Genomic DNA, 20,649 nt, shown 5'->3' with positions numbered 1-20,649 from the left:
GTTGAGACAACTATAACACTGGTAGGGGTGATTATTATGATCTCTGAGCTATTCAATGCTCCCACCCAAATATATTTACCTAAATCACATGACACCCTATGGTACTGAAGGACACAGTACTGAGCTTTGGGCTGGCAAGTGCTGCAAGTGCAGGGGACCAAACAAACCCTGACACGAGCATGTTTAAGATTTTTTTTTCATCAACAGAATGGAGTGTGGAAGGCAGGCCTGGTATTAACTGTATGCTTTGCAGGAAGCTGCTGTTTTCAGTTACTGAAACTGGTGTGTGAAATATTAGGATGCTACTACATTGCTAGCTTTTAACAAAGAAACAATGAACAAGATAAAGGGTTTCACAGAGAATTAACTTACTTAAAGCAAAATGGAAGTGTGTTTGGCTGGAGAGTTTTATATGCATTTGGGACATACAAGGGATTCACAAACGTCTGCTTCTGTTGAAGTAGAAATGGCCACAGTGAATGGGTATTTTCATAAATTCTGTGGGGAGCAGACAGAATACTTTAATGACTGAGAAAACACACAAAGTGCACAAAACACAAAAGGTGATACCATCCCATTTAGTTCCAACTCTAGCCAAACCACTTTTTAGTTTAGAGATGATGATCCCTGGATCTTCACTGATTAATAATAATAATATTAATACAATTATAATGATGTTAAAACACAAAACAGCAATATGTTTGATTGATATACCGTATTTTTCGGACCATAAGACGCACTTTTTTCCCCCCAGAAGTGGGGGGAAAAAGTCCCTGCGTCTTATGGTCCAAATGTATCCTCCCCAGCTGCTGTCCCGTCCCCCCTGTATAGCCCCCCCTTACATGTGTTTATTACTGTGATGTTGGTTTTTAATGCACATAAAATATTTTAGGACACTATTTGTTTCAGAATCTTTTTTTTCTTCATTTCCCTTCTCTAAAAACTGGTCCAGTGAATCTTATGGTCCGAAAAATACGGTATGTTTGTTTTTTGCAAAGAAGTGTGTGTATTTTTCACATACTGTTTATTGAAACACTTAGAATGATATGTTTCAAGGAGATAAACTCTACACAGTTGTAACTCCATAGGTTTTAGTTTAGCTCCATGTTCAAGAGTTTACAGTTCATAAATATTCTGTTTTAATTGTTTAAAGGTTTCTTTGTACATAAAATGATATCCATTCATGAAACAGTCACAATTAAACCACTAGGTGTCCCTGTCACACTCTACCAGTTACTCTTTCGAAAAACCAATTCTGTTCAGTATGCAATTCCAATATTTTTTTCCTGCAAATTAGAATTGCTTTATACCAATCTGAACTGAAAACTGTATTTTTTAAATGTGCATCACAAGTGGTGCAGAAAAAAACAAACAAAAAATTGAATTTTGGCTGTTAATACTGATTTAATCTTTAGTTTGATTTGACCATGATGGGAAACGTATTGTGATTTTCAACAGCAGAACCAAAAGTGACAAAGATCACACAGTACATTAATAGAATATATTTTTGTGTGTCTGTATATTGTGCGTGTGTGGGTGAGTGAGATGATTCAGATATTTTATAACAGTAAATTTCAAAAACAATATGCCAAATAAAAGCAGTAGGCACATATGACTGTGAAGAAAAGTATACTGAGAGAATGAAGTAATCAATAGGTACAGGCTGGAGGAAAACATTAAACTGAAAGTAAGATGCAGTTTAGGTTTGGTTTTAGCTATAAAAAGATATTTTTTATAAACATAGTAACTTACTTCAGTTCCCAACGTTCCTTCTGGGAATTTCCAAGAAAGTTTCCAAACTGACAGGAGTACACATGATCATGAATTTCTAATAAATATTTTTCGCTGAATTCAAAGGCACAGGGGAACTGTTCCATTAGGTGCCACACACATTCCACAAACTGTGTGAATACCGGTGACACTTCTCTAGGATCGACATCTAAATGGCCACATCTGCAGCAAATGGAATGATCAAAATGATAAAACTCTAAGCAGGGACTGTCACACAAACATTAGATAACAGATATCAGATAATAGATAAACATTAGAGAACAGGTATGCAGCCTTAGGCCTTTGACTTTCCTGATCTGTATTTGTATTCTGGGTTGCAGACCATGAAAGTATTGAGGCCAGCAGGTCAGTGTAACAAAGTCAACTCGAATCTCCGAAGGGATATAACCAATGGCAGCTTCTTTTAGGGGAAATTTTCTTATTGGTTCTCTTCCAAGCCTCCCTCTGTTTATGACTTTGTGGTTTTAGCAAAGTTATCAAATGCCACTTCATTTAACTAATAACAAATTGTAATAAAATTAGCCTGCAGCCAGTATTGTATCCTCCTTCTGACCCTCTGATGTACCTGGAAAGGAAAGTAGTGGACCATAATTGATAAAACACTGCTGTGCCTTTTTCATAGCTCAGATTCACATGAGGATATAAAGGAGGTTTTCTAGGCTAGAGCAGAATATCAATACAAGTATTACATTTTGGAGGATAACTGAATTTTTAACTTAAATATGGTAATATCTGACTGATAAAACTTGCAAAACACAAAACTCAAGTCATAGTTTTACACAACTATGTACAATAAATCTAGAACCCAAACTAATTCTAACCAAAAAAACTGATTAGATATGTTGGGAAATTTATTTGGATAATGGCTGACAAATGTAATAAACAAACCACAAAATTTAGAGGCTACCATTATTGACCTCATTCTGAAACAACTATTATAAATGCCCCACTGCTTCCATTACTTTCTAAATCCCTGACCAAGAATAGGAACACAAATAGGAAATTTCACAGAAGGGGCAGCATGTCAGCCAGACAACCAAAACAAAATGTTTTTTTTTTCGAATGATAGATGCCAGCTGTTATGTTGTTCTAGATGCAGGTTCCAATTAATTCACTCAACCAATGAACACATATTCAGGCCAACTGATGCTGGAAGCAATTCAGGTATACATCTAGATCCAATCTAGCCATCTGGATGATTGTTTGCAAAAATCAGAATGCTTATGTGGTCCCTTTTGGAATACAAAATGTACCTACCTTTGAGCAAATTTATGTCCCAGGCATATCCATTCCTTTTCAATGAGTACCTTTGAAAAAAGGATACGTAAAGGCATCTAATCATAATACATTATAACAGTAAATATTAATAATAATATTGCATAAAGATGTAATGCATTATATGGCTTGTGTTTTAAATACTATAAATGTATACACATATGCACAAAAAAAAAAAAAAATAATAGGATGGTTTCCTAAATTAAATAAACATTTAAATACTGGTTGCACCCTGTGTGTGGGGAATCACATAACAAAGCGAAAGGGAAGAAGTATAGTATAATAGCTAATTTAGATGTGTGTGATCTAAGATTCACTTATTTAGCACTGTATAATGCTTTTATCAGTAGAGCATTTAGACCTGGCATGCAAGGATGTGCAGACCAATACAGATAATTGGAACACCTGCTGACCACAATACGCAAATATGTGATACAACATTGCATATTTGCCTGAAAAAACTAAAATTAAAGTATACAGGTTTTAGTTCTAAGCATGAAAAAAATGCTATAGGTGCTAATTATAATTAAACAAAAGGCTCAACAGATCCTGCCAAAGCCACATTCTGTTGATCTGGTGGATCCCAATATAGAACTGGTGGCTATGGCAATAACTTTTAAGGACACCCCATTTAATGTACAGGGCTGTGTAATATGCTGCCCTTCCAGAAATAATGCATACTAATAATATGGTATAAGCAACTTTAGCACAATTCATCAGCATGTAATTGTATAAACAAAACAGAACCATTACAAGGTTGCTGTGGAGCAGCAATCATTTCTGCATATCTAAATGAAAATATGTTTAACAAACACCCACAGACATTATATTGTATTTCAACATATGATTTTAGTTGGAACTCATGACTTGTTCTCACCATGAAGCCTTTTATTGTTCTGTAAAAAGGATCCAGGAGTATGCTAGCTAGCGAGCACACTTGTGCCGTGCGATCCCAGCCATCCGAGCAGTGTACCAGCACACTGGTGTTATCATCTCTCACTGCCTACCGGGAAAAAGGTGAACATTTTCTCTATTATACATGTTTGAATCTCCTTTTCTAAACCTTCTGTAAAATAAACATTTCTACCACCCTAATTTTTTTGCTGCTCTAAAAAACAGAATTCGCACCATACAAAGAAAATCTTCTAAAGGAGGTACATTTATCCACAGAACATCAGATTCATTTTCTGTGTCATTGGTACAATAGTTCGAATTTCTATCTTAAATAATAATAGCGGACCGCAAACCACAACTAGCACAACAGAAAGTAAAAAAATAATTCTCAACATGCACCTGTGTCTAGACTATGGACAATTCTTAAGCACTAGAAAAGCTTTAAAACAAACCCTCACTAGCAGCTTATTCTGCAAAGTATCTCATTCTCAAAGATAAACAGAGAGCACAACAAAGACTGCAATATGGGAATTTACCTTTTACCTTTACCTTTTACCAGTTTACAGGCACTTTGTGTTTAGAAGGCTTGCAGGATTCTGCTCTCAGTAGAAAGTAAATGGAAAAGGAGCTGTAATGTTTAATGACTCATTGTGAACCTTTAAATTAATCTACAATGTCTAAAGTTACAGAAGTTCATGAGAATATTCAAAATATGTAAATGTTTTATGTGTTTAGTCTGGGCACTGTTTACTTTAGAGTGAACAATTTAAATATTTTTTAGAAAAAGATTTACGCTTGCATCTACACTGAAATCGAGAGTCGACAATAACCTACTACTAATGACACATTGATTGCACAGGGCTTTGCTTTCTCTCTTGGCAGCTAAACAGAAGGGTGTGCAAGAAAGAAGGTATGTAGAGCATGGACCTGTGGAGGTTTTCATTAAAGTAAACCAATTCCTTCGTCATGCTTGGGCAAACTAAAAGATGATAACGTGGAACTGCAGCTATAAACAAATGCCCAATACTTTGCTTACTCTCCTGATCTAAAAAAATACAACTACATACTTTATAGGCGGACAGGTATAGTTTTTCTGCTCTTGTCTGTTTACATTAATATTGCTCTGTACTCTACCATGGCAGTTAAAGCATACATTTGCCTGGATTCCAGGTCTCAACTTTAATGACAAAAATGATCATGAAGCTGTGGTGTGCTATACAGTGTTCTATTTATACCTGCAGCACCAATTTAACAGCCGACATTTTAACCTTGCATAAAAGATTCATCTGTATGCTTCTTGCGTTGGGGAATGTTTTTAAACTAAAACTTGTCTCACGTGAGAAATCCTTACCAATGTGCCAATGATACTGCACAGTACCGTAAAAAAATCTGTCTCCTTTTTCTACTGCTCACACATAAGAACAAACGAACTGTAATTTGTAGGTACAACTAAATATTATAATACAACTAATAAAATGAACAGTCTGAATTTGGGGAGTGGGTAATTTTACATACCTTTGCTAGAAAAACTGAAGCATCCATTACAGCTTTAATGTGCCGTAACCAACCCGAGTTCTCCAAGACGGTAAGGAAACCACTCATGGATGGATTCTTTAGTTCACAAGCTAAAATACAACAAAAACTTAAAAAAATGCCCAATATAATGTAGCACCACATTTCACTACTGATGTTATGGACATTAACCAAATTGACGACAAAGGTGCACAAAAAAAAACTAAAAAGGTCCAATCCTTGTGCCCTGCTCTTTCTGCTGCCACTTTCCTCCTTAACTTGAAACTCTTGACTTTTTTTTCATTATGCAAAATGAAGTAAATACAAAATCACTGTCTGACAGAGTGTTTGAAAAAAAAAAAAAGAAGGCCAATATTAAGTTACCTTATTGTTATGTTTGTATCTACTGTATCTCCTTTTTAATGGTCTGCCAGGCTCTACTGCAGCGGCTTTCAGTTGCTGTTTGTTTGTGGGCCTTTCTGTCTGAAGTTTAGTCTTCAACAAGTGAAATGCATGCTCAAATGGGTTCAGATCAGGTGACTGACTTGGCCATTCAAGAATATTCCACTTCTTTGCTTTAATAAACTCCTGGGTTGCTTTGGCTGTATGTTTTCGGTCATTGTCCATCTGTATTATGAAACACCTCCCAATCAATGTGACTGCATTTAGCTGGATTTGAGCAGACAGTATGTCTCTGAACACCTCAGAGTTCATTCTGCTGCTTCTGTCCTGTGTCACATCACCGATAAACACTAGTGTCTCAATGCTATAATTCTGGTAATGTACAGAACCAAAATTAGAAAAAAGTTGTCTAAATTGTTTAAATATTTATGGACCTAACTGTACCTGCTCTGTATAGTTGCTTCTTCATTAAATGAGGGAGCAATGCATGCAAGCAGGTGAGTGTTTGTACACATCACCAGATGTGTTCTCCAAAGTGATCCTGTCACTAGCAAGTACTTCCCTGTGACAGGGAACTAAATCTATAGGCTATTTTACATCATATACATACACAGGTAGTCCCCAGGTTAAGGACAGCTAACATACAGGTGCCTCCTAGATACAAACAGACAGGGCCTGCTAACTGTGCAGAACAGAGGCTTGAAGGGGGTGGTTTTCATGACTTGCAGAAGAAATCTTTTGCTAAACACAGCAGAGGTTGTGGGTGATCTTAGAAGGTGAGATCTTTCTGCAGCCTCTTGTAACTCTTTAATGACCAAGACAAACTCTGCAGTTGTTTCTTTTTACATATCAAAGCTCAGCTTGCTCCAGACGTTAATGAAAATTTAGGCTCCATAATTTTTTTTCTTTTGCTTTGTTTGTAATTAACTCACAGTGAGGATTTTATATAGTAACTCACACCATGCTGCCTAATAATATGTTGAGACAAACATCTCTCCTAATTGCATTAAAATAATGCACCTGGGCGTGGCCTGATGGCAGCGGAGTGAGCCGTGCTTCTCCTGAGCTCCGCAACCCACCGGGGGAATCCGCCTTGTGTAAGCGCTAAAGCGCCTTTTTCTTTATGTGATATGGGTCCCAAGGTGAAGGGGACACAGAAGGGGCGCCCCGGTGGAGGGGAGTCTTCATCTGGAGGCATCCCCGGGTTTTTTTCCACGGGTGGCCGTACTGACGGCGACAGGGCCTCAAAGCCGGGGGCTCGATTTTCAGCCGCATCCGGAGCGCTGGCTCCAGAGCTACGGCCCACACAGATGCGATCCGGCCATCAGTAGGAACTGGAAGTGCAGGACTCAGAGGCATCTACCGCACCACCTACAGAGGTACGTCCTGGATCTTCTGGCTGTAGCCCTAGCTTAACTCCCTTTATGGAGGAATCCCCCAGCCATAGCCCAGATAACATGGCCTCTGGGGAGGAATGGGATTGGAAGGCCCATCTCAGAGCCTTACCCACCAGGCAGGACCTGGATTACAGTATTAGTCGTTTAGAGGCGAGTTGTAAGGCAGAATTTCATGCCATGCGGCTATCCATCCAACAAGTGACCAGTACCACCACAGCTCTCCAAAACCAATGTGCTGATCTTTCTTCACAAGTCACGTCCCATACAGACATCCTGGAACGCCATGAAGCGCAAATTAATATGTTGTATTTACTACATGATGACGCTGAAAATCGCAACAGGCGGAACAACATCTGTATTAGGGGCCTCCCTGAAACGATACCGAATTAAGAATTGCCGACAGCGGCCTATTCCCTTTTTGCTAAACTTCTTGCTGTTCTACCTGATGTTGATATAGAGGTTGATAGGATTCAAAGAACCCTGGGCCCACGCAGTACGAACCTGCAACGTCCTAGAGATGTTATATGCCGTATCCACTTCTTCAGAACCAGGGAAGATATCATGAAGAAAGCCAGGGAATCTACTTCTATTGAATATGCTGGAGCACAGATACAACTGCTGCCTGACCTCTCTAAACATACACTGGATCTTCGCAGGGCCCTTAAACCACTCCTTACAGTTTTCCGCGAACGGAACATCCCATACAGATGGTGATAATATCCTTTTCATCTCATTATCAGATCGGGAGGCAGGACCCTTATTTTCCGTGAGCCATCCGACGTACTTTGCATTGTACGGGATCTGCATCTTCCGGACATCATACTACCTGAATGGCCCTCAGCAACGTCACTCTTCATCATCAGACCAGCAGAAATGCAAGCTCCTCTCCAAAGTCCGTCGGATAGAGCCCCCAGCGCTTCTCCGGGTCTTCTTTCCCCTCCTCCTTCTACAACCACCTAGCCTGTTTTGCTTATGCTGCAGGAAATTTTTGTTTTTGTACTTTTTATTGCCATCCTAATTTTTTGTGTTTCTTTGGCTATTATGCAAAAGGTGTTTCCATAACTTTCCATAAAACATTGCCTGTCCAGATACTCGGACTCCCGCTCCGATCCGCAGGGCAGATTTATGATTCTCAAAATCTCTCTTTGGGATAAGAAATTTACACTGGCCTCTTTTTATGCCCCTAATCATCAACCCACTGTGGCTATCACGCAGTACCTGGCAACTCTGAAGGGGTTCGCCGAGGGATCTATCATAGTGGGCGGCGACCTGAATTGTGCTCTGGATCCCCGGATTGATACCTCCACCGGGAAAACCCCGGTATCCTATTCTAAATTGAACTCCTTTCGTTCTAGACTACACGATCTTAGACTAGCGGATATGTGGCGCACTCTGCATCCTACCACAAAGGATTATACCTTTTACTCCTACCCACACAATATGTACTCCCATATAGATTATATTTTGGAGAGCCACTCTATACTAGATTGGAATCCTATTACTTCTATAGAATCTTGTCCTTGGTCCGATCATTCCTCAGTATCCCTCTCACTCCAGATGCCTCAAATGGGCCCTAGAGAATGGACCTGGAGGTGTAATGACTCCCTGTTCAAGGACTCGCTTTGTGCGAAGGCGGTTTTAGATGTGATTACCAATTTTATATGGGACCATGTTTCAGACCCCATCCCCCTACCTTTGCAGTGGGAGGCTATGAAGGCGGTGGTTCACGGGGGCCTAATTCAACAAGGAACTCGGCATAAATGGATCAGACTACAGGATATTAGACTTACTTATGATAAAATTCATACATAAACAAAACATGGCCCCAGCTAAATTTTTAGAACTGACTGCTGCTAGGACTCACCTTTTGAAGCTGTACGATCTGGCATACCAACGCCACTGGGATCGCTTCCACAAATTAATTTACCAGTATGGGGATAAATGTGGCCGATTGTTAGCGCGGGGCTTACACCCTCACACTTCCACCACTTTATTCCATCTATCCGGACAGCTAATGGCGGCTTGACATCCATACCTAAGGAGATCTTACAAATTTTTCATAACTACTATGCCGATCTCTATCATATCTGCCCCGCCCATGCAAGTCCATCCCCCCTGCAAGATTAAATAACTAAAACTGCTCTCCCGACGCTAGATTCTGAGGTGATTTCGCAATTGGAGTCTCCATTCTCAGAGGAGGAGGTCTCTGCCGCTTTATGTATTCAGCGTTAGATAGCCCTGGGCCCCAGTATGGTCTCTAGAATTGTGGCTTTATATTCCTCACCAAGGGCCCGGGTGCGGGTTAACGGCACCCTCTCCGATTCTTTTCCAATTATGAACGGCACGAGACAAGGATGTCCTCTTTCCCCATTGCTGTACGCATTAGTTATGGAACATTTGGCTGTGGCCTTGCGTAGCAATCCGGATGTTAAAGGGATCAAGATAGGAGATACCCATTATAAACTCTCTTTATATGCAGATGATCTTTTGCTATATATAACATCCCCTCATATCACGATGCCCTCAGTGCTGAAGGAATTTGCTGAATTCAGATTGCTCAGCAATTTTAAGGTCAACTATTCCAAGTCCAAACTTCTAAATATTACCTTAAACTCGGCCCAACTGTCCTCTATACACAATAATATGTCCTTTCGGACTTGTCCTAATGCTATCAAGTACTTAGGTATAATGATACCATCAGACCCTTCCACTTTGTTCTCACTTAATTATTTCCAAGCATATAATAGAATTCAATCCGACCTTCAGAAATATGATTCCCTGCCTCTTTCCTGGTTTGCTTGCATAAATGCTCTAAAAATGGATATTGTCCCCAGATTGTTATATATATTCCAAACGGTCCCCATATGTTTACCAACTGCATATCTGCGTAAAATACAGAGGTTGTTTTTACAATTCCTATGGCATAAGAAGCGCCCCAGATTGGCATTCGGCATTTTGGTTAAATCCAAATGTAGAGGAGGGGTGGGGGCCCCTGATATTGCTTCCTACTATAGGGCATCGGTTTTAGTGCGCCCGACAGACTGGTTTCACAACCGGGAGTTAAAGGAATGGGTGCTGTTGGAAGAATTTTTGTCTCCAGTGAATCTCTGGTCTTTACCATGGGTGGACCGGTCGTTGCTACGGCTGACCTCCCCCATACCTCCACTTACTATGGATCTATTACGTTGTGGGATATTATCCTTAGATCGGGCAAATTGTCCACGAGTCCGGGGCCCATGACACCACTGTTCGATAACCCAGCATTTCCACCGGCAATGAGGGCCGCCAAATTTTCATCTTGGTCCGCCTCCGAACACCGCCACCTTAAGGACATAGTTCATAATGGGCGGATCCCCCCTTTATCCTCCCTAGAACTCCCACACAGAAGTAAGCTGCTATCCTGGCTTTCGTACAGACAGTTAATGTCTTTTGTAGCGTCTTTTTCTGATCCATTCTTACTGCACAGAAACTTGACGGAATTTGAGCAGCTTGTTAGTTCACCTGTTCGCTCTCCCCATATTGTCTCAAGGCTATACGAGCTACTTACACAAAATCCTGAGTCTATAGCCCCTATATACACCATATATTGGGAGAGGGAACTGACTGGCCTCATAACTGCAGATGACTGGGAAATATTGTTTACCCTCACACACAAGCTGGCATTGATGTGTAAAGCCCAGGAGGTTAACTATAAAATTTTGTCTAGATGGTATTATTGTCCTGTGAATATGCATAGAATATCCCCCACAAACTCAGACGGCTGTTGGCGATGCCAGTCGCATAGGGGGACAATGCTTCATATTTGGTGGGAATGCTCAAAGTTATCTCGTTTTTGGGATACGACTATTCAGATCTTTAAGGACTGCTACGGTTTTACCGTACCCAACACCCCTAATGTGGCTCTTTTATCTATGATCCCAGGCTCGCTTAAAAGTATTAAAAGAAGTGCTCTACGTCATTTTCTTGCCGCAGCTAGGGTCCTTATTCCGAGATTGTGGGGGCAACCTGTTGCTCCCTCTATAGCGGACTGGGTATCCGAACTCGAAAAAATCCGCCATATGGAAAATGCTGGTGGCGGAAGATGATGACAGAATGGAACAATTTAAAATAGTCTGGTCCACGTGGGATTGGTTTAAAGAATCTCCTCAACTCCAGATGTACTTATCCTAATGAGTCTGTACGTATTTTAGGGTACTCTCTTCGTATTGAGGGTCTTTTTATGTTTCCTCCAACCTTGTGGGGTGTATATTCTTTCTTTCCCCTCCCTTCCCAACCCTCCCTCTATGGGCTACATTGTTTTTGTTCTGTTTTGTCTTATTAATATTGTTCTTTGTTAAAAGATATTTACATAAATATATATTAATATAGGCTAAAAGAGGCTAAAACTTGTTAGAATATCATTTATACTATGTGCCTTTATGAGAATTTCAGTTATTGTCTGTATATTTGTGTCAATTTATCTTATTCTGTATCATGAGGGCTATGACGGTTTACTACTATTATTGTCAGAGTATATGCTATGTTAAGGTTGTGTACTTTATGTTTATTCTGACCCACTGCCATTTCGGGTTTAAGATATCTGTGTTTTATGTTATAACGTTTGCTATGTATGTTTGTTTATTTCTTTTCTACTGAAAACTCAATAAAACTGATTGACACAAAATAATGCATCTGTTCGGACTTACATACAAATTCAACTTAAGAACAAACCTACAGTCCCTATCTCATAAATAACACAGGGACAACCTGTAGTACAACTTACACAATTAATGATTTTGCCTTTTTATAAAAAATGTTTTCATTAATATTATACACATTACTTCTTTTACTATTTACATCTATCATATTTGTTATTAATGAAATGTTGCCCTTTTTTTTTTCGAAATTTCACTACTCTTAGAAACCTATTTGAGTTACATGGGAAACACATACAAAGTAAACTCTCATATATTTATACTTCATTAATATAGTATAAATTGAATCCTTCAATGCTACTAGGACCCACAGGCTCAGTTTATTGTCACATCCCAGGGAAGGAACTGAGCTTATAAATCTTTTTAATAAATACTTTATCAATAAAGACCACACTAAGAATCACAAAGAAAAGCAGAAACATACCTTCTAAGAGTTTTTGTAAACTGCCTCTCATCACATGGATATTCTCAATCCCAATAAATTGAAAATGGATGTTGGGATAATTGTCTTCATTTTCATAGCCCTTCCCTGCTGCCCTGTTTGCCATTGCATTCAGCTGTTGAGATCAAATCAAATGCAGGTTAGACAGTGACCCAAGACTAAAACATTCCATAATATTTTAGGTATTACTTTAAGAAAGGAAACAGTTTGCAACAAAACTCCTAGCCATAGACATAAAAAAGCAAAACAAGGCAGTGTTCTCCCCAGAAATTTTTTTCAGCCGGGTGGTAGGAAGCTGTAGCCGGGTGGTAAAAAGAGGGTGTGGCAAAACACGGCAAATTTAGTGCTCCCAGTTGTTTATGCCATGGGTATCCAGTAACCTCCTATTGTTGCAGTGTTCTACCTTCTCCCAGTTTTTTGTTACAACTTTGTAATGCCTGCCCCGTTAGTATATCCAATTTTTCTATGTATTTTGCCACAACTGTCCTATGCCGTGTATTGTGACCCAACTTACTAGTGTTCTAAGTTTTAAGAGTGTAATCCTTTGTAGTAGTGTAATAGTATAATGAATGTGGTGTAACAAGTTAGGCTTAGCTCATATAAGCAGCAAAAAACATTTACCCCTTCTGAGTGACTTCTGGCAACTGCTAGGCATCTAGGATTGGTAACAGGCCATAAGTGCTGGGCACCTAGGATTGGTAACAGGCGGTAAATTCTAGGCACCTAGGATTGATAACAGGTGGTAAGTGCTGGGCACCTAGGAATGGTAACAGGCGGTAAGTGCTGGGCCCCTAGGATTGATAACAGGTGGTAAATTCTAGGCACCTAGGATTGGTAACAGGCGGTAAGTGCTGGGCATCTGGGATTGGTAACAGGCGGTAAGTGCTGGGCTTTTTCAGAGCTAGAAGTTTTTTAGGCAGCAGTGGTTCCTGGCATAAGGAATGGACAAATGTAACCTTACTGCTGGTGTGAATTCAGACTAACTTCAGATGTGCTCCTGTGTCTATATTTAGTTAAAGTGAACTTTTGTGAAAACTTTTTTTTTTCACTTGATTCTTTTACAAAATTAGCCCAGCAGGCCCATGCTGGCTCAGCTTTCACCTTTTCTCTAATGCTCACTTGTACATCCAGTGCTGCCTTGCACTGCGCATGCATGAGATTGAACACTTTTTTTTTTTGCGGATTTCCCCTTCGGTCTTTACCGAAATGAAAGTAAAGGCAGAAGGGGAGAGGTCCCCCTCCTATTTTTTTAGTTTTCTATAAAACTGTAGGCTACCTCTATGAGTGGCCATTTTTAAATCTAAAGGTTCTGAAAGAAGCTGCAGCTGTCACATAACCGTCATTCTCGTAAAAAGCATTGTGTCTCAGGCATGGAGGAAAAGTTTGCTATGCATTCTCTATGAGGTTTATGGAAAAATAAAAGCACTAACAGTTCCCACATTTATGTGCACACCATCCCAAATATCAGTCACAGTAATACACGTTTTTGGAGATCCTATTTAATTAGGTTATTAAGAATATTCAACAATCTGTTTGACTGGACACTGGTACTCTTCTTTGGGATTCTTTATTACTATATAGAAAACACACACACACAAAGAAAACAAAAAACAAAAAAGTGCACTTCATGGTATTTCTTCAAAAAAATCACTGTAAATTAGAAAAATACCCTTGGCCCATAAAGTCTGTAAAATTTAGAATAATAATTTAAAGGCCAACACTATGCAACCAGGAATCAATATAAAGGGCATGTAAGAGGGTCTATTTTTGGCAGATTTGACTGTAGCACTGGGCAATCTCTCCGATATTCTGTTGACTAGCAGAGTGTATATCTGTAAGCCAATTTGTGTATGTGGAATTGGATTTGACATAGCAGCTAGTTCAAATAAGACCAAGAGATGGCAAGAAAAATGACAGAACATACATAACACAATAACTGTAAATTAATGGGTTTCTGCAAAGCTATTTATAGCACACAAGTTCAGACTACAGCAGATGTGTGTAGGCAAGAACAGAAGCCTGCCATCGTCTGAAAGCAAGCCTACTATGGTAACATTTGGTATGTTAACAAATTATACAGTAATGAAAGCAAGTTATTTTCTTTCTACTGTTGCATATATAAAACGGAGACACCTTTTTGCTCACATCAGAGATGAATAAAATGTAATCCAAGAAAAGTCATTGTTTAAAAAATGAGTGCAAATATAGACTTGCTAAGCACACTAGTAAAGCAAGTTGGTTGGCATTGTAAAAAAAAAAAAAAATTAACCAACAGCACTCTGTAAAAGAAGCAGCTTAATAATTATCTTATTGGCAGGTGGCACTCCAAATCACTGGAAAATGTGTTTGGAAACGCGTGGAGACATTCAGAACAGTCTTTTTCAAGGCTATGGAAAATGCCTGAACAGCAAACCACCCTAAGACTACGTACACACTTCCAATTATTATCGTTGGAAAACGAACGACGAACGTTCATGCACGATATACACGAGCGATCGTATAGCACCGATCCTGCACATAGAGTTAACGACACGATCGTTCATAGATATTGTACACACAATAGATACGATCGTTTGAGCGATAGAGGAACTATGTGCACGACAGGAAAGTGAACGGACGTTCGTTCATTACGCATGCTCTGAACATGGACGGTCAACGAACGACCGTACACACGAACGATGTTCAACGATCGTCGTCCAATCCGATCCGTCGGTCCGGTCGTTCGTTTCCAGCGACTTTCCTCGTTCGTCGGCGTCGTTGGTTACTTTTTTACAAACGATTTTTTGCCCAATCGATCGTTCGTCGTTTGATTGGAACGATAAAAATTGGAAGTGTGTACGCACCTTAAGACATGAATAAAGCTTCTGAAAGGCTGATTTATAACACCACTTTGTTTGTTTTTATGATAACCAAGCATTTTGGGCAGTTTAGGACTGACTGACAGTGGTTCATCGTACTGCTGTGAAGCATCGTAGGTCTAAACTTAGTCTTTTTTTTCACCCACCAAATAAGAGATGGTTAGGCTGCTTCATTTATAGATACAGAGTTGCGATATTAACCCTACTGTTTTAATATATATTAATATATTTATATCTTTTTTGAATCTGAACTGGTTTTTGTTGTCCCTCATTCAAAAAAACAAAATAAAAAAAAAAACACATTTTATCCAGTGTAGAATTGCTGTTAAGGTCGGGTGAAAGTCTGAATAATGTGGAAAAAGTTGCTTTGCTTATTTGGAGTTTTGTTTTAGGGTATGCTGGTAAATGATATCACTGTGTTTTATATGTCTTGGTGACTCCAGCTGTGGGATTACCCCTCCATAGTTTCTGGCCCTGATCTCCTACTAAATCTACAGGAAGGTAACAAACATGCAAAAAAGGCAAATCTTTAAATTAAATCTACAGAAGTCATACCTTGGGCCTTGTGTCTACAACGTACATAAATGGACTGCCTGGGTTGGCTTTGGTGATTATATCCAGCATCTTTTCGTCTTCCACACAGCGAGTACTAAAGCCAGAGAGAGGCTGACTACATCTGCAAATAGCAGCCTGAAATGAAAGAGAAAGCAAAATGTAAATTAGGGTTCATTTTTTTCTAGACTTAACTAAAAAAAAGATTTTTTTAAAAAATAAATTCCTGTAAGTTTTGTTAAGAAAGAGTGTGAATATTCTTAAAACCTACTTTCAATCTATACATTTTATTATTGTATAAATATAATATATGTGTAACCAGGGTCAGAAACATTTCTGCAATGTTACAATGTTCCAGTCTAATTAGTGTGTTAGATAATTTCCACTACATGCAGCAGAATAACGTCATCATATTAGTGTAGGAAAAGTTGCTTGCTTATAATACTATGGTCTGTTTCTAGAGAATAAAATAAATAGAATTGTTTAGGGAGATTCATTGCTATTTTGACTTGTCAGGGATTTTTTTTATGCAGACTACTGAAGGGAATAATTTAAGTCCAGTAACATCAGTATGGAAATGTAAAGGTGAATAAATACACCAGCTGTTCTGAAGAAAAACATGACTGTGCTTAGAGGTGGGAAGAGGATCACATTGATTTCAACACTAGAGAAAAAAATTGCAGTACAAGAGTTACAGTGTCTATTGATGTTATAAAGCAATCTTCAGCAAGCAATATTCAGAGAGAAAATTGAATATGTAAAAAAAATCTGCACAGCCAAAACTTTTTGTTTAAAGAAATGAACCATGAAAGTATTTATTGTTCATATGTGAGACTCAATATGTATGGGGCAGAGTGCACAGTACATTGTTGCAGCAAGTCAACTGGAACATCTGCAAGTCAAAAGGAATTAAGCTGGAGTTAAAGGTTATTTTGTTAAAGGAAAAAGCATGAATATACAGTCTGCATGCTACTATTTTCATCTAGAATACCTAAATTCATACATTTAATAACCATCATTTGCCCTTCTTTGTTTACATGCATTACTATTTATTACTATAGAACAGCAGTTGTCAACTAGTAGTCTGGCCCACAAGAAAACTTTGGTGGTTCACAGAAAAATTTGGATTTGGAACGTAACGTTACCAGCTAAAGACTCTGTGGTGATCCCTCCTAGGAAGTAGATCAATCAGATGACAAGACATAATCTAAGAATATGATTTTATGGTACTTTTACATGTCTTATTCATAAGCCAAAATACTTATTTTCGACAACAAGATCAATATGATAAATACTGCATACATTAAAGCACATTTTGAGCCACACGACTATTATGATGCCTTGTTTTTCCCAGCATGCTTAACTGCACACAACTAGAAACAGAGGGACATATGCTTTTTTAATCAGTACATTAAAACAACCCTGTTTTTTTATTTTTTTATTGCCGTTACGAAAAAAAAAGAAAAAAAAAAAAGAAAACCATAAAAATATTTGTCTCCCTTGGTGACCTTACATTGCCACAGTCTCCTGCAGGAAAGTGAATTCATAGAATGAAACAAGTGAGAGCTGTGTAAGACCATGGTAATTGTTTCTTTTGAAGTGTCAGTTTTTCAATGGACTTCAGGGACTAGCACTAGTGATCAGAGAAGTGGTCAGTGACACAGGCACTAGGGAAAGGGAGTAAAACTGTCTATTTGTTTTTACAAATAACAAAACTTTAAAATAAAAACAAGGTTAAATGCATTGGCTACCTGAGTTTTGGGATATGCCCTTCCCTGAAAGACAATGACGCAAATGTAATGAGGAATATTGGCAAAACCACACAATAACAGAAGTCAAATTTCACTGAATAACAAAATCTACAGCCTGATCATACATTGATTTATATCTCTGAAGGTAAAGTTGTGAAAGCCTTTGGAATGGAGAATCCCTTGTAGCAATGACATGAATACTAATTAGTCAGCATTTGTTCTTAGTTCACCTATGTCCATTCTTCATATAGTACACAGTGGAACCCAGTTATCTGTCCTCCACCAGCATTACCTACAGGTGATATGCCAGCCATAGACCATTCCAAACAATGTGAAATCAGATTTTCTCTGTATAATATAATGGGACAAAAGCAAAAATACATCTATTTTTTTTTTCTTAGAAGGGTATGAAAACTACAGACAGTATACAAATGTTATTTGTATTCTTTACAATTCAGAGGAAATAATAATTGAGAGTGGAAGCCTACACAGTCTTTAAAAAGAAGACAAATAAAAATGCGCCTTACAATGGATTCAAATATATCCTTACATGCTCTTGACAACAACTATGTACATTCTGTCTAGAAGTAGCAAAAATAATGTGATATCTTCAATATTTAACAGTTGTTTTGTTAATAATGTTATTCATCTTTAAAGTACATCAGTATATTAAAGGTTGCTATCCTTAACCCCAAGCCCATTTTAAAGCTTCCTGGAGTTTTAGGAGCTCTTCCCACAAAACACAAGGTGAAACCAAACTCTAGGCAAACAGTTAAATAAACCTGTTAAAGGGTCATTTATTCTGTTCAGACAAACTTGTGATTCATACACCCCTGCAAGACAGATACTAGACCTGATCTGTAGCACCAACATAGCTTGGTCAAGTACACAATCCCAGCCTGCTAAATATACAATGAAGGAGCAGTAAAACAGAGATGTTTTGCTCTTATCAACATCTTTAATGTTTACATATGTGTGCTGCACCAGAGCCAGACTGGCTATTACAGCCTGTCCCCTTCTCTCCTCTACCTCAATTAGACCTTATCCTAACTTACATTTTTTAAATAATATTCTTTATCTTGAAAATAAAGAAATACTACCTAAATTTACTGCCCTGGTGCCTTGACATCACTGTTGCCTCTGTGGGGGCATTGATCTATTGCTATTGTCGGTACTGCACTACCCAATCTCCTTCTGTCCCACTGCACTGATGTCACTTTTTGTAAATTTCTGCGGGACTCCATTGTTTGGAGTGTCCATGTCATATAGGCAGTAACATGGAGACCTGATTGGGAAGTAAAATCAAGAGACAAAATTGGGGCTGGAGCATCATGTGGGGGAAAATGAATTTCAGCTTTTTTGTTGTTGTTGTTGTTCATCAGTCAAAAGGGGGTGGTAGGCAGGTGTGAAAGGCGATCATCAGCATTCCAGAAATACACTGTATTGTTTATTATTGGCCCTTTGTTTCCAAGTCTGAGACCTGCTACTTTGCTGGATCAAAGGAGGCTATTATCGAGATACAGTCAGGTACTTACAATAGCTGCCTTGACATATAATACCTTATTAGTCAACATACAACTGCATTCATCAGTACTTGTAATACCTTTTAAAGCCTCAAACATGTTATTTATGATGTATATGTTCAACATCTGGCAAGGTGGTCTAAAGAAAACATGTAAAAGGAAATGTATGTTCTGTCATGTCTATTGCTTTATACAGGAAGTACAGGCCGACACACAGCACAGTACAGTACATAGATACACTATTTGTAGTACATAATCTCTTTTGGAAACTGATACTAGTAGAGCCTCTAGCACATTGTTTAGGATTTAAAATATTGGGATAATACCAGCCATTTGAAGTTTGGCTAAGCTGTCATAGACACACCCTAAGTGGAAAAAAGTATTTTGTTGGAGTTTTTCTCTATGTATAGCAATTTCACAGTTTCTATTACTCATTTGCACACAACACAATACAGATAAATCCAATCAGCTTCCTCTTTTATCATAGTCAGGAAATCTATGCTTCCCTTTCTAGCATGTGCATATCGATGTGTCATAATATTTTCACTGCATGTGACTCACATTGTTTTCTTTATAATAGTAAGACAATACTGGAAACCGTTCCCTACTTCTGAACTTTGAGCTTCCAATTATCGTAGCTTCAGAGGCTTCTTTAGGTACAACCAGACATGTTGGATATGTACTGCAAACCTGAAAAAGCAAGCAGAAGTTAAAAGTATGGATTCACTAAGCAAGGGCAAACCCAAGATTCCTAAAACAGAGCAAACATTACACAAAAACACACATGGAAAAAAAACTTCCCAGAACTTTTCATGGTTAAACAAAAACTGTGGCTATGTTGAAGATATTTTGTTTTAAATAACTGATGGTGGGTCTCTGTTACAGTGTATTTTACTGCATAACTATTCAAGGATTAACACAAAGCAAAATAAATCATGCGTATTCATTTATATTGTCATGACCCTCAGAATACATGGCTTTGTTACCAATAAACTATTGGTAGATTACATTCAGCTAATTGATATGCCTACAAAACAACTTGTTAGAATTTCCCTTAACAACAGGATTGTCTACTCCAATTGCAAAGTAAAAGGCAGAAGAATTGATCTTATTGGTAGGAGTTAAGGACATCCGACATAGGGACAACTCCTAGATACAAATAGGCTTCCCTGCTTGTTCATGTGCAGGACAGAGGCTTGATGGGGGGAGGGGGCAGTTTGCGTGACATGCAGAAGAAGCGTTATGCTGCTCTGCAACCTTTTGTAACTTTTTAAATGACCAAGACAAACTCTGTAGTTGTTTAATTTTGCATATCAAAGCACAGCTTGCTCCAGAATTTAATGAAAATCTAGGCTCCATCATTTCTTTTTGCTTTGTTTGTGATTAACTCACAGTGAGGATTTTATACAGTAACTGACACCACGCTAATAATAATATGTTGAGTCAAACATCTGTCCTAATTGCATATATTAAAATAATGTACCGTATTTTTCGGCGTATAAGACGCTCCGGCCTATAAGACGCACCCAATTTTAAACGAGAAAAACCTAGAAAAAAA

General features: G+C 38.5%; 1 protein-coding gene across 3 annotated transcripts in view; it reads right to left on the bottom strand.

Annotated features, from left to right (window-relative positions):
* Positions 1 to 20,649, bottom strand: part of LOC140344080 (phosphatidylinositol-3,5-bisphosphate 3-phosphatase MTMR8-like) — a 43,486-nt gene that overhangs the window by 11,028 nt on the left and 11,809 nt on the right. Inside the window, exons 5-13 of one of the 3 annotated variants that reach the window (XM_072431000.1) lie at positions 19,653 to 19,781; positions 15,821 to 15,955; positions 13,029 to 13,130; positions 12,390 to 12,522; positions 5,476 to 5,585; positions 3,944 to 4,069; positions 3,049 to 3,098; positions 1,753 to 1,953; positions 373 to 498 (exon numbers count right to left, since the gene is read on the bottom strand). In XM_072431000.1, coding sequence (XP_072287101.1) covers positions 373 to 498; positions 1,753 to 1,953; positions 3,049 to 3,098; positions 3,944 to 4,069; positions 5,476 to 5,585; positions 12,390 to 12,522; positions 13,029 to 13,130; positions 15,821 to 15,955; positions 19,653 to 19,781 — 1,112 coding nt within the window. The remainder of the gene's footprint in view (positions 1 to 372; positions 499 to 1,752; positions 1,954 to 3,048; positions 3,099 to 3,943; positions 4,070 to 5,475; positions 5,586 to 12,389; positions 12,523 to 13,028; positions 13,131 to 15,820; positions 15,956 to 19,652; positions 19,782 to 20,649) is intronic. The other 2 variants (XM_072431002.1, XM_072431001.1) reach the window with 2 other exon arrangements.

This window comes from Pyxicephalus adspersus, chromosome Z, assembly GCF_032062135.1.
Source record: "Pyxicephalus adspersus chromosome Z, UCB_Pads_2.0, whole genome shotgun sequence".
NCBI classification, from domain to species: Eukaryota; Metazoa; Chordata; class Amphibia; order Anura; family Pyxicephalidae; genus Pyxicephalus; species Pyxicephalus adspersus.
This window is presented reverse-complemented; position numbering and strand designations above follow the sequence as displayed.